The sequence below is a fragment of the Helobdella robusta genome (genome assembly GCF_000326865.2).
Source record: "Helobdella robusta unplaced genomic scaffold HELROscaffold_4, whole genome shotgun sequence".
Classification (NCBI taxonomy): Eukaryota; Metazoa; Annelida; class Clitellata; order Rhynchobdellida; family Glossiphoniidae; genus Helobdella; species Helobdella robusta.
In genome coordinates, this window is record NW_008704902.1 from 5,289,830 (window position 1) to 5,304,805 (window position 14,976).

A 14,976-nucleotide genomic window follows, 5' to 3' on the forward strand; every position below is an offset into this window, starting at 1 on the left:
GATCTTGTGCTGGCCAGCTTCGACAAATGAGACAAAACAGCAAATAAACAGAACATTAAAAACAGCAGGCATGGCAAAGAGCCACCTTTCATTTCTTTTACGATGCGTATTTTACAACAAATTGCTGTTTTTCTAGGCAGAAAAGTGCTTTGTTTTTGTTTTAATGTCATTAGTTTTTAATTTACCTATTAAACTATCGAATAAAAATATATTAACAATTTAATAATATCCGCAAAACTTCCACTAGTAAAAAATCGACACTAATTAATTGAATGAAGAACGCTTGCTGAATATCGCAGAAGTAAAGTTCAATTAGTTCAGTAGTTGAATGGTTGATGTCAACCACGCAGTTAACAGGGCGGTAGCAGGTGAGGAATTAATTGTCAATATTCAACTGCAAAAATAAACACTTATATAAAAGCCGAAGCGAAGTGATGAGACCTGGGCAGGAAATTTATTGGAATCGAGACCCTTGCTGGAGCTGCTGAGGCAACTGCTGATCAGCTCTTTCAACGTGTTCTTCATTTCTTTCGTCAGAGAATTCAACCAAACCTTGTTCAAATTTAACTCAATGAACAACAAAGTTATTTTCAAAATCAGAATTACCAAAATTAAATATTTAACAACAGCAATGTATCTTATGATAGTTTTAAAAACATAAAAAAGTATCACAGGATAATAGCTCTCACTTCGACGTCACTTTCAACCTGAACCTCCCTGGAAAGACGTACCACTTCTTCGTGTTGTGAAATCATCGATCGTATTCGCTTGTTGCCCTGTTTATTCTCATCATCGCCATCCAACTCAACACTATTTATACCTTTCACAAATTGTATTCAAAACGTGAACAATTGTTCAAAACTAAATATTAGATTGAAAAAATCTGCATTAGGTACCTGAAAATAATTTTTTCAAATGATTTTGAATAACGGAAGGATTGACTGATTGACCGAGGATTTCAAGAAGATCATCGTCACCAATGAAATAAAATCGAGGGAAGGATAATCTCTTGCTCTGAAAATAATCAAATAATAAATAAATGTGTACGTAAGCAGAGGAAGTTTGCTTTATAGCGTAACAGGGCTAGTGACAGTTTGTGTGTGCGTGTATATATAATATATATATATATATATATATATATATATATATATATACACATGTGAATATACGATGTTATTGAAACCCTGCAAGGTATTTTAAAGTTAATAAAAAAAATTTCAATTCTAACCTCCAAATAATCATTCAACGTTTTTTGGCACCTCTGAAGTTGATCTAACAGGTTGACAAGTGAGGTCTTCAAACCTATCTTGAACAGAAGGGACATTACTTTCGGATCTCTTTTTATGTCCATCATGTATTTTCTGATAGGACAGATATATAATATATCAAGTCAGTCTTACACCAAAGTTATATATATGCATTATTAATTGAAAACTTAACAACGCCAACAGAATATAAGTTTGAAACATTTTGAATAAGTCAGGTGTCTAATTTTCGCGTTCACTAATAATTTATGGTAGAAAGAAGCCTGCAGTTTCGTGCTCCAATATTTTCAGATGGATGTGAACATTTTTTAGAAATGTTTGCTGGAAGAAAAGAGAATATATTACATGAGTTCGAATATTTGTTCAGTTTCATATAAAAAAAACCCAGAAAATTTAAAAAATAGATATAACTATTTTCACAAACAAGTTGCACTCAATGACGTTTGCAAAAATCATTCAACTCCTCTCCGATAACTTTGTTACTATTCTATAAATAAGATTGCGATAAACCTAACTCTTTTAATTAAAAGTACAAACAATTTTATTACATAATAAAATCACAATAAAACAATGCAATGAATAAACGAGCGAACGCACTTGAACTCATCATCAACTTTTTTGAATCTGCCTTCTTCCTTCTTGAGGGCACCTTGAACAAAAACAGGCTCCAAATAAATCCATTTGCGCTGAATTTGATTGAGATTGTGCAAAATTGAATCCAAATCAGATAATCGAGTTTCCCAGAGTGTGACTTTGTCTTGAAAGTATTTGAAATGGGACGAATTTTTCAGAGACTGAACCAGCGATTGGTGTTCACCAATCTGTCGATGGAAACCGAATCATATTTGTTGACGCCATTTATTTACAAACTTATAAATATTTATCTCTGTATAACATTGCACTATTACATGCAACAACCAACACAGATACTGATCAAAAGTTTGCAAAGTTTACAGTAAACGTAAATTAAAATTCTAACATGTTTGCAACATTAACAAAGCACCTTATTGAAGAGATCCTTCCAATCTTTAACTAGACTCAACTTTGCATTGTCCTGTGTGAGGGTCAGTGTGGCCCCAGAACCCCAGCCCTCCAGTTCCCTTAGAGCATCCCTTATCACAACTTCACTCTGAGCCTTCCCATTCAACTCCTTTGTAACGATTATGGAAAGCATGAATAATAAAAAATATGTTGAAAACAACATTCTTGCAAATCAAAATTAGGTCTGCAAATTCAAATATTTCAATTTTAAATAAATCTAGTGAAAATGTTCAAACAGGCTGACCAATAGTTAAAAATCATAAAAGTTTATCAAAATGGAAAAAACATAAAAAATATTAAGGCTAACAAAGTGTAATATACTTTAATTATAACGATATAAAGTGTATGAGACTGAAACGAACTTTAATTTCGTCGACACGAGCCATTATTTCGTGACCGTGTTTCAGCACGTCACCGAATGTAACATCATTAACGTTCAACTTTTCATAGTTCGGCATGCCCATCAAAGCATAGAGTTCTGTCCAGTTCTCTTGTGAGAATGCGTCGCCTCGCACCCATTTCAATATAGGCATCAGCTCCTGCATATGATTGCAAGTCGTCATTATTTTGAATGATCTATGACAATGATCATTGAATATGTAATATATATTAAGTTAATATCTTGTGATAAGTCATCATACAATGTAATATAACTATCATGACATCATTACTTTTTATTTATTTAATAATTATTTTTATAACTACAATGAATATCCAGAGACCTTGTTGAAATGTATTTCTTTCAAGACATCCTGAACAAATGAGGACCTTGATCCCTCTGCCAACTTTCCAACCCATTGATCCAAAAATGCGTCAAATGAAAAATATTTCGTCCTGTCAATAAAGAGGTCAGTGAATGATTGTTATGCCACTACCGTTTATTACGTTTAAAATATTTATCAAGTTTTTATCGTCGAGCCTTTTGAAACATTAGAAACACCATTCTACTTATGTTGAAGGTTGACGCCAAAAATAATATTTAACATAAAAGCTAAAAAAGTCAAAGGTCTTATATGTTTTATAATCTGGCGAAATATATTCATTGCTCAATTTGTAAGCACTACAAAATGAAGATAAAGGAAAAATTGTATGCATACTGTTATAACCGCCGGAATAATCAAATTATGCTATATTATTTGTTATCCTAATTATTGTTATCTTTGCTATATTTGTAATCTTTGATTGTAAAGGATCGTAAAAAGAAGCGAGGTTTGAAGCGAAGTCGTAAATTTGATTTATGCAGTTACTTGAATTTGTTTATTGTTCCTATTACTGTTGGCATTCAAATAAACGTTCAACTAAGTTTGCGTTTGAAACAGTTGTGCTTATCTATCGGAAATCTAAAACCTACGGAATAACGAACACTTTACGATCGTTTGAAGCTACAACACTAGTGTTGGAAATAAAAAGATCATTGAAGTTATAACATTGGTGTTTGTAGCAACGAGCGTCAAGGGTTACAATAATGTGAACCGACAAAAGTTATACCGACAAATCCTCGATGAACAAATTGTTATAATTGTTATAATTATAATGTTATAATAATGCCAACAGACTAGATATTAACGTCTTGAATGAAATTAAAAATGTATGATTTTTCCTAGAATTATCGATACCGACGAACTCAAATGTTATTTCGAAAGGAGCAGAAGAGATGCAAGTATAAAGATCTAGAAATCGACATTTCACGAACGTGGAACGTTAGTACAGAGTAACACCAATAGTTGTAGGAGCTTTAGAAATTTTTGATGATGGGACAATAAAAAATCTTGAAATGATAAAAAGCCAAAAATAGAAGAAACTCGGACGATTGCTCTGCTTGGAACGGCGCATATCCTTAGAAAGTTTCTAGGATGATATCCTTTGGACTCAGATGGCCCTGGAGTCATCTGTAGACCGGCTTAGACCGTGATTAACGAACAAAAAATAATAATATTAAAAATAATAATAATAGTAATAATAATGATTTTTGTTGTGATACCAGCAAGAAATCAGTGGAAAATTACACTAAAATAATAATAATAAAGTTAACATCGACAATATATACTAATGATAAAATTCAAAATAAAAATGATTGCAACAACAAAAAAATAAATAATAAAAAAGTTAATTATATTATAAAATGTAATAGTAATACTTCACCGCTAACCACAACGACCGTCAATGGTACCACGTTACAAGCAAAACACAACGAACAACAAATTAATACAGACACACCTGTATGCAATCCAAATTTCTTCTTGGTACTTGGAGCATTCGGTTTGAAACTGCATCAGAATATCAATCACCTTTACCATGTCATCCATATCTTTTTCTATCAGCTGATAGTTCTTAAGATTCGGAGGTTCAATGTCGAACAGCTTGCTCTCATTTCTGTGAAATCATTTGAAAAGGTTATTTAGTAGAAATAAAAATTAAAAAGAAACTTAAACGATCGTCAAAAATAATTGAGCACAAATTGGAATGAAGTCTCCAAGCGTGAAAGAAAATAAAATCTCAACTAACATTAACGTGGTCTTCTTGCTTTTCAACTCTTCAAATTCCATGGACATCTCCTTCAAGATGTTGATATTTTCAAGAGAACCTGTATATTTATCGCCTCCCTTCTTTCCGTCACCCAGGTTCATGTGCGCCCACTTCTTAACGTATTTGTTGACTTCCTCCTCGAACTCCTTACACCGGAATGATGAATTGCTCCTCATCACTTCCATCTAACAAATTAAAATCATTCGAAATCTAACTTGTTATAAACATGATATGAAACTTGAACAAAATGTTACATAAAGTGTTTATAAATTTAATTCCAGGTATTATTGTTTCTAAAAACAAGCACGAAAAAGTTTCATTTAACTTTGACAAATTTTGATCAATATCAACATCTGGAACGAGTTTTATCTTAGATATATAGAGAATAAAAGTTGATAAATAAAACCAAGCCAAAATGATCGTAGTTGAATAAGAAATATCAATCCCGATTGTTCAAGGACGACAAAGAAATATTTCATCAAGTGATTCGAAAAATTTTAAGAAACTTGGTGAAAAATTTTACATGAAATTATGTTAAAATGAAACGTTCTATCGTGAAGTATTTATTCAATTGGAAAACTTTTGTAAAAATTTAAGGTAAGAGGGATACAAAATATATAGAAGGTTCCTCACATTAACAAATTTTCAAGCGGTACAATTGAATCGAATAGCAACGAAAATTGTGGCAACTCAGTTGATCATCGTTTGAAAATGATCTCATGACCAACTTAAACGCTGAAACGATATTCTAAAATAAAACAACTGCATTTTATCCATTTTAACGTATAACACACATTGGCTCACATTTCCTACTTATTACCAAATCAAATCCTGTGCTAATCCATCCTGAGTAATTCATCATATCAAAATTTTTTATCCAAAACACCATTACCCATCATCATTGTCATCACAATCACTATCCCCACCATTATCATCATCTTCACACCTCATCTTTCAATTTTTCTCTGTGACTCTTGAGCATGAGTTCGAATTTGTTCCATTTCTGTCTGATGTCGTCCAATCCTTCGTGTCCACTGCCTACCAAGCTCATGAGCAGACGATTCTTCTGAGATATCAACTCAAACGTCTCCTGGGTCTGCAGTTCCAATAGCAGCAAACATCGTATATCAAAATAAGAAATATATAACGATTACGCGCTGATTATTTATATCAAGCTTAAAAAAAGCATGCAGTTAATCTTTAATATAATCATTATTGAAAACTTAAAAAGAAATATTTCTATTCCGTGGATAACCTTATGGGTGTCATTGATGATAGCAAGATGTTTGGCGTTGATGTTGTTGATGTCATCGAGTGAGCGAGGAACCAGATTGAACGTCGCAGTGCTCTCCACTATGAAGTTATCAATTTTGTTGATGTCCACAAGTAGAGACTTCTTCAAGGTAACCAACAGGGCTTCAAACAAGTGCTGGAGCTGATCTTCAATGTTGATCTTCAGTGGTATCAAGCTGATGGTGATGCTCGAAACTTTAATCTCACTGCAAATGTCGTGTCGTCATTCAACTTTGGGATTCGCTCATGAAATCAGGTTTTCAGAATTATTTTGAAATACAAAGAGCTATTGTCTGTTAAGTGTTATATTCACATGTTGTATCAATTGTTGCAATGAATCTGCTTAATTGATTTGGTCTTAGTTCTTTTTGTTGTCTATATCTCTACTCTTGTCATTTGTTAACATTGCGAAACAGAAACAAGCAAATGTAATTGTTGAATTGTTGTATATTATTATATAGAATTTAACTTTTAAAAACACAAAAAAAGCAAACTTTGGTATTTGATCGACTTCTTTACTTTTCGTTTTTATCATTTTAAAGTTAAACTCCCATTCATCAACGTCGTGCAGCGTTGAAGTTATCAGCTCCTCTAAATTCATCGTTCCCAACACAACCCAAGGCTAAAATGATACAAATTATAATCAACCATTTGCATGGGGTCATCGTAAAAAGCTGTTTGAAAACTTATTAACAACAAATGAACAAGTAGAAAGCAATAATTATAGAAAAACATGAAAATAAATCAGCAACATTATATTGTTCTTTAATGTCGAGAAGTTGTTTGAATAGTCTGTTGGCCTGGTGGAAACACCTGAACATGACCTGTGGGTTTTTGTCAGTGAGGGCGACAAATATCGTTTCAACTGTCCCATCACCAACTCCTTTTTGATGAAAATTTTTATAACTTGAATGTAACATTTTACCAATATTATAAATTAATTGATAATCGATCGACAAATAAATTCTTTCAAACGTTAAAAGACGTACAACACCTTTAAAAAGTGTCGGTATGCTGCAGAATTTTCGGATCTCCCTAAAATATTTGGCCTGTATCTCTTCGTAAGATGGTCGATACGCGATCTGCTGGCCACTGTTAGTTCGTTGGTTTATTGGAATATTAACTGTTCGAACATTTTGTCAATAAATCTAGAAATCTTTATTATATCTATATATAAAACAGATCAGAAATGCATGCAGTCAATAAAAAATATACGATTATTTCAAACAAACCAAACACTTGAATGAAATTAACAAAAATAACTGATTGAAGAAATTATAAAACAGTTCACCTAAAAACAAGTTCCACCTTCATCTCGGGCATGTTGTCGTTGAATGCGATGAGTCCCTTGTAGTACTGGTGCTCGAGGGCCTTGTACAGCTGAACATTCCAGTGGTGCTTCCACAATTTCATATTCTCTGCTTTGAAACCCTGCCAAATGTAAAGATGATGGTTAACATTTTTGCGGGCATCAATATTATCCGCTTGATTATCTGTAAACAAAAATAAATTTATTTGTGAATAAAACTTGTAATTAGTTATCTTTATAACGTTAATTGTGTATTGTTTTGTGTGTATGCATTATGTATGTGTGCTTTGCATGCAACAAAACAAAACTTGTGTGCCAAAATGCAAAAACATATTTGTGAATAAGTCATTAAAGTTTTAATATTCACAAATTAGAAAATTGTTTTTTTAATTTAATAATTATACAGCACCTAAATCAGAAATTCAATAGAAAGGAATCATGCTGAATGAATAAAACCTGGTTGATGAGTTCATTCATGACCCTTCTAATCTCCACCAGTTCACTTTTCCAGGTTGACAACTTCTTCAACATGTCTGTGTCCATCAAGTTGAGAACCTCAAATGTTATTTATTTATTTATTTATTTATTCAACTATGATATGATACAAGTTCTCTGTGTGAATCAAACTTTAAAAAAACATTCAAGATGAAGTTATAAAAAACACAACATATTGAAATTCATAACAGCTGGTTAATTTTAACAAAAGCGATCTCTTTATTATAAGCACTGTTATGCAAATCAAGAAATCATATATCATCAGCAAACAACCTTGTTGTGAATGACTTCATGACATTTTCTCAGACGTCTGAAGAATATTTGGAAGAAGTATTATTATACTTAATGATTCAGATAGAAATATTCAAAGTTTATTATAGTGCCGACCTAATGTTGCCCATGAATGTGTCGGATGCCTTCTCCAACTTGGACACGTATTCTTCAAGTTCTTTTGGGTTGTTCCACGATATGCCATCTTTATAAATTCAACGTTTCGTTATCAACACTAACTGACATTATAAGCCCTATAAAAAACACATTTTGAAAAAATTTGAAGATGCCTCAGTAGCCACCTGAGCCGTCTTTGAACTTGGTGACGAGGTTTTCAAATGCTACAGCTGATTCAAGCATCATCGGTTGTTGGCATGGAATTATTTGCTGGTCTACGGTGTTGTAGAAGTGTGCTATCTACAATGAATGGGACAAAAATCAAAATGAGAATTTCTAAGCCATTTGAACTATTTTGGATCATTACATTTTAAACAACATAAGAACTATTTAACATATTTTGAACATTCAATTTCTAAACGATTCTGCTGAAACAATAAAATTGGCAAACCTGTTTAAGTTTGATGCCATATTTTCGAAACTCTTCCCCTTCTTTCAGATGATTTTGAATGTTTTTAGGCATGATGTATCCGAGTGAAGACATGACAGTTGCATCCCGAAGCAGCATGATCAGCCGGTCTCCAAACATCACTTCCAACTTTCCATTCTTGGAATTCAGCTGAAGTAACTGCCCTTTCATCTTCAAACTGGAATAAAAATCATTTTAACGTTTATTTAACAATTTAACAACAACAACAACAACAATAATAATAATAATTGAAATATATTTTAATTTTTTCACTCGCCAAAATGAGAAATCAAATAATAAAAATATGTGTCTAATGAAATGAATTATTATAAAGAAATGTATTTAACATGTAAGATTCTCAATGCTGGATGGCAATGACACGCGCATAGGAGTAAGAATTATATATAATTAGCCATATGCATTGTTTCTGTCACATAACTACTATATCACGAGCTAATAATAATAAAAATAAAAAGTCACACCAGCATCCAAATTTAAAGAATTAATTTCAGTAAAATGTCACAAAAATGCTCGCGGATGTTTATAAATGAAGTGAAAACAGAACATTAAAGTTAAAACGATGAATGTACTGTACAACTTTCCATCAAAGAACTGTTGGGAGTCTCTGGACCATTCTTGGAAGAGGTCTTGCTTGAGAACAACCACATCTTCCAGGCACGAAGTTGCTTGCTTGCTCAGCTTGTTGTATCCAGTCATATCCTTCATCAACATCTCACTAAGCGTCATTACGGATTCAATCTTTAGTGATTTAATCATTTTAAAATCATTATTGAATTATCATTAGAACTAAACTAATGTAATCAGATTTTTTCCTAAATAAACGATTAAAGTGTCTATGTTTTTAACGAAAATAATTCAACCCCTAAGTAGCATACGTTTTTTTCGACAAGTTGATACTCCAGAAGTTTGTTGACGGTGACAGAATAGTCCATAGTGGAGTGAACCACCTTATCCCTCCTTGCCATTTCCATGTTGTTCCTCTGCTGCTCCACGTACAGCAACAACTGACTGATCATTTTCTCTCTTCAAACGAATCACATTAAATCAGCCAATACTATTCATTAGTATAAAATATCGTTTACTGGATTTTAAACGAATAATAAAAAATTAATAAGGTGTGAAATTCTGAAGAAGTACTTTTCAAACTGCATGTTGACGCTGACATTCGGTCGAGAGAGGAGATCTATGTACTTGTCCATCTCTCTCACAAGTTGCTGATGATTGCTTTCAAGGCCATTCATCTTCTCTTTCAATTTCTGACTGACAAATTTTTCAACGACTTGAAAATCTTCATTGAACTGATCGACAGCACGTTTCCAAGTACTGGACGCCATTGAAGCTGGTTTTGTAGCGTTCACAGTTTTGAAATTGGCAAAGAGGTTATTTAATTTTAAATCTTTAATTTCAGATTTCGTTAGCAGCATTGATGCTTCTTCAACTGTTTTACGTAATTTCAACACCTGCAGTGTTTCAAAATTGATCGTTTATTTTGAATTTTAATAAGTTTTTTTCATTCAATTTAAATGCTGACCTTTGCTTTATGAAAATCTTAATAATTTAACAATTGTTTATTTTGAACAAGTTCCTCGCACAATTTTTATGATAATAATGAAAATTTCAAAAATTGTCAGTTATCAAGTATCTGTTCTTACAAAAAATCATTTCAACCGTTGTTGAATTTTTAATAAAACTCATTTAAGAAAAGGTTGAGGCTTTCTAATTTCCAATAATATAATTGACCAATCATGTTCTCAAATTAAAATGATTAAAGTAAAAATTCGAACCAATGGAAGGAAATTATATGCAAATAATTATACTTCTTTGAGCTGCTCCTCATACAATGTGGCATTCTAGCTTGCAATTATATTATAAGGCAGTCTTGTTCTAAATTTAAAATGATTTAATTTAAAAATTTGAAAAATACTTCTTTGAGCTGTTCTTCATACAACGTGAGTGTGTTGGGTACCTCTACTGTCCCTTTCCATGGATGGGTGGAATAATTTTTCCAGTATTGTTTTGTAAGGAGCTCGCAAGTTTTTATCCAGTTGCGACACACTTCAATTGCTTTGCTAAGGGAGTCTGTGACAAGTGAAACATCACCAAGCCACATGTCCTGTTTTGATAAGCTCTTTTGGATGCAAACTTGCATGTCCTGACCTTATATGCAGATAACAAAACATACAACTTTTTTTAACTATTTTAATCTAATCATTAAAAATATATATATATAATCGAAATATATATACAAAAAATTTCTGTTTATAATTTTATATAATATTAAATGCAACAAAAAGCTTGAAAAGTTTTCATAAGAAGGATCCTTGACTGACCGACTCCTTGCAGCATGTTCCTCATCCTCTCCTCCGTGTACATGTCCCCGTCAACCACCCTCCACGCATCATCCAACACGTCTCGAACGACTTCCTCCACTTCAAGCACTTCATCGAGATCCACACCAGACTCCAAATTCTCATATGCGTCTGATACTTGGGTGAACAGGTCTCTGAAGACCTGGATTGTTAATTTGATTGCAGAGTATAAATGATCGTCACTACAAAACTATTAAAATAAGCTATCCAGAATTAATATTGTGCAAAAAATATTTTAATGATGGTTGAAAGCCGAATCTAACTTTTGATTGTTTAGAATTCCTGGACTCCCAAAATATGATCTCGTTTTTAATTGTTGCCATTGCTAAAAACGTATTTTCAAAAAGAAAAAATTAAAAGATGTTTACCATTACACATATCACTTTAATTATTTCGTAATAGTGAGTAATTCGAATTTGGATAAAAAAAGCAACAAACACAATATAATTTCCACCTTTCTTATTTTTAGAACCATCGTTGGCAAAGTCTCCTGCTCCATTGGCATCTTCTGACAATGACTGAATATCGGCCAGTAGCAGCTGAATTTGATCACTCAATTCTGAACTGTTTTGTGATATGAGAGGTGCATAAACCTGCTTCAGTGCATTGTAGACTGCATTGATTGTTCCACCCATCAAGGAAAGAATGAAGACGACATTTTGAACGTTATCATCTGTTATTTCTGTTTGTTTTGTTTTGCAAAACACTAATGATTTTGAATCCTGGTAGTCAGTTAATGACTTTACCTTGGAAGGAAATATTTTATTAAAATAAAATCTTTTCAATTTACAATTCAATTACATTCTTATAATCGCTATTATTAACATGTTATTATTATGATGCTGCTTCCCTAGCATACCACATTAATATTCATGTTTTTCTCTGAAAGGATTCAAAAAATGAACAAAAAGCATGCATGTCTGTTTATTTACAGAGCCACATATAAATAAACAAGCATGCTGTTATCAATATTATAAATAGCATACAATTACCAGCTGTCTAGCAGTTATAAAATTTAAACTTTGGTGTTATTGAAGAAAATGTAGAAAACATTTTCAAAATTTATTTTATGTACATGGAAAAGTGAAATTAATGTTTTGAAACCTAAACTCTTCACTCTAACTCTAACCTATTACCTAACTCTGTTGTTATTTCCAAAACAAAATTTAAAAAACAATTTTATCAATAAAAATTGAAATTTTAAACTGAATGTATTGCTGAACTGTAATAACAAACATATTGTGTCAATAAATATATAAATATACATGTACATTTATTAATATTTACGTCACACACACACACCACACACACACGCACACAAACGGACACACACATGCACACACAGCCATGCTTAAATTAAATTAAATGTACTAGCACTGGCCAATGTATCTGATAACTATTTATCTGATAACAGATAACTATTTTCACCCATACTTCTTACTCAATTTTTTAAATTAAAATTTAATTTAAAAAATGAATAAGAAGTAATTAATACAATATTTGAATATTACAATACAGCCGAAAACACACACAAACACTTGACTCCAGAATTTTAATGTGGTAAGCTTAGGAGACAGTACCAAAATTATTTCACTAAAATTATAATTAATAATAAAAATAATCCTTACATACATTATTTTTAAAAACTAGTCTCTTGCCATCTTCGATAATGAGCAGCGTTAAACACTTCCTATCGCTGAGGAACACAGCCAACGCTTTCTCGTCCTCATAGTTGGATACCAACTTCTCAAATGAATAAGAAACAAAAATTTTATTAGCGATTTGAAAGATGTAATCGTTTTTCGGACTGGGAGACATGAATGCTAAATTTTTTAGTTACATCGTACAACGATAAAACAATGCAGGCTGTCGATTCCCCTCACAACCGCCCGTCTCCAATACAAACAATAGAAAGTAGAAATTTTTTTATCATTGTGATTATTTTATCTTGGGTTGAATAATTATGTAATATAACAAGATGAATTGTTACACACTGTTATATAATATGTAAATGATGTTATTATATTAACGTTTAAGTTTTTTATATGTGATTAATCTTAATATTACATGCGTGATGTAATGACAAATTATATTTCTCAACATTATAAGTCTACAAAGTTTTATTATAAAAATGAAAATGTTTTTGTAACATTTTTATTCTTCTTCTCGTTCTTTATTCTTTTTCTCGTGCAACCATCGACCTCCACAAAAACCGATCTTTAACACTTTGTAGAAGTTGAAATGTAGTGATATTCAACAAGTGACACAATGACTTCACAAATGTTATTCATTGTTGACCGCGATCTCTTTTCTCTGCAACCTTTCCAGTAGTTATTAGATTTTCCATTCTTTCCTTCCGCATGATGTGACCAAACAAACAATTTTAACGGCCCCGTCGGGTTACCTGTATTGATTTCCTCTTTTCATAACCGGACTGTTTTATTATATCATCATTCGAAGTATGAAGATGTATTAAACATTACTATTACGTATATTATAAAACTTGTATTTGCTAAGGCGTCAAAAAACAATGTTGCATCTACACTTTGAAACGTGCTTATTTCGAGCAATTCAGAAAATTATAACATATTTCTTTTAAAACTTTCTCTTCAACGTTGAATAATAATAATAAAACGAAGTAATGTTAGTTGTTAATCCCATCTCCTTGAGCGGTTTCACGTCAGCAGTTGATAGTTACTACGGTGACTCCAAGTTCAGCCGGCCATCTAATTTCTAATTTGTACTTGATTTGTGTATCTGTACAGTTAAATCCATTTTGCTTGTTGAATTAAAATTAGATTCGTTTGTCATTAAGCGATTTTATATATTATCATTTTGGTTGTTGCGTATGTTCTCTTAGGTTCACGTGTTTATAATCAGTTCAATTCTTTTGAGACTGTTTTTGCTAATTTCATCTGATATATTTTTGTTTTAATTTGATTTTTCAGTATTTGTTTGGCGGGGGGCTATGCTCGTGCCACTTGAAATAATAATAACATAATTTGTAAAAAGTTAATTGCTTAGCAGTAAATTTTTTTAATTTTGTAAACGTAAGAAGAAAAACAAATTGAAATAACAGATTTTTACCATATAATCAAATAAATATATATTAAAATATAAGGAAAACTAAGAAAAGTGTTAATAAATTATTTACATGGAGTCAATAAAAAATATTTAAAAAACTTTTAAAATGAATTATATGTGTTTACATGACTCATGAATTTAAACCAATTTAAGACAACGCTATTGGCATTAACAATATTTGAAACAAATCACCATGGCTGCGAATAATTTCCAACAAGCAAGTATGTACAGAATATCAGAAGAGACAGACAGAGTATATGAACAGTTGATGATTTTCATTCGGGGCAAATTGAAATGTTATTAATTCAATGATTAGATTGTTATAAGTATCTTATGAAGGGACTGGTTTAATGCAAACATTTTAAAATAAATTGATAAAATATTTTTTTTATAAATTTTTTTTATATATAATATAAATATATTTTTATATATAAAAACATATTTTTAGTTAATAAAATAAAACGCAAATGAAAAATTTTATGAAATGAAAAATAATGAATATAAAACAAATAATATACGCCACAAGTTTATATCGGATAAATCAAAAAACGAACATTTTAGGTAACGTTGCTCGAGCTCTGGATAATCAGTGCACAAACAAACGCACTGCTCGAGCATCACTCGGGACAATGTGGTCAGAAATCTTGACACAAGTTACAAGCACTTCAGTTCGGCATTTGAAAAGGGTACTCCACTTCGGGTTATTATATTTTGTTC

The 14,976-nt window shown here is 31.7% G+C and overlaps 1 protein-coding gene across 1 annotated transcript in view; it reads right to left on the bottom strand.

Moving 5' to 3' along the window:
- Positions 1-11,891, bottom strand: part of HELRODRAFT_66985 (hypothetical protein) — a gene marked incomplete at both ends in the record, with an annotated part of 39,529 nt that extends 27,638 nt beyond the window's left edge. Inside the window, 27 exons of the mRNA XM_009024262.1 lie at positions 442-552; positions 690-820; positions 897-1,014; positions 1,229-1,361; positions 1,863-2,086; positions 2,269-2,415; positions 2,669-2,845; positions 3,029-3,140; positions 4,524-4,679; positions 4,812-5,017; positions 5,779-5,928; positions 6,088-6,331; positions 6,620-6,747; positions 6,878-7,008; positions 7,120-7,217; positions 7,417-7,556; positions 7,891-7,989; positions 8,200-8,239; positions 8,317-8,404; positions 8,502-8,616; positions 8,768-8,963; positions 9,381-9,544; positions 9,682-9,829; positions 9,944-10,266; positions 10,731-10,963; positions 11,137-11,365; positions 11,610-11,891. Coding sequence (XP_009022510.1) covers positions 442-552; positions 690-820; positions 897-1,014; positions 1,229-1,361; positions 1,863-2,086; positions 2,269-2,415; positions 2,669-2,845; positions 3,029-3,140; positions 4,524-4,679; positions 4,812-5,017; positions 5,779-5,928; positions 6,088-6,331; positions 6,620-6,747; positions 6,878-7,008; positions 7,120-7,217; positions 7,417-7,556; positions 7,891-7,989; positions 8,200-8,239; positions 8,317-8,404; positions 8,502-8,616; positions 8,768-8,963; positions 9,381-9,544; positions 9,682-9,829; positions 9,944-10,266; positions 10,731-10,963; positions 11,137-11,365; positions 11,610-11,891 — 4,323 coding nt within the window. The remainder of the gene's footprint in view (positions 1-441; positions 553-689; positions 821-896; positions 1,015-1,228; positions 1,362-1,862; positions 2,087-2,268; positions 2,416-2,668; positions 2,846-3,028; positions 3,141-4,523; positions 4,680-4,811; positions 5,018-5,778; positions 5,929-6,087; positions 6,332-6,619; positions 6,748-6,877; positions 7,009-7,119; positions 7,218-7,416; positions 7,557-7,890; positions 7,990-8,199; positions 8,240-8,316; positions 8,405-8,501; positions 8,617-8,767; positions 8,964-9,380; positions 9,545-9,681; positions 9,830-9,943; positions 10,267-10,730; positions 10,964-11,136; positions 11,366-11,609) is intronic.
- Positions 11,892-14,976: the final 3,085 nt, after the last annotated feature.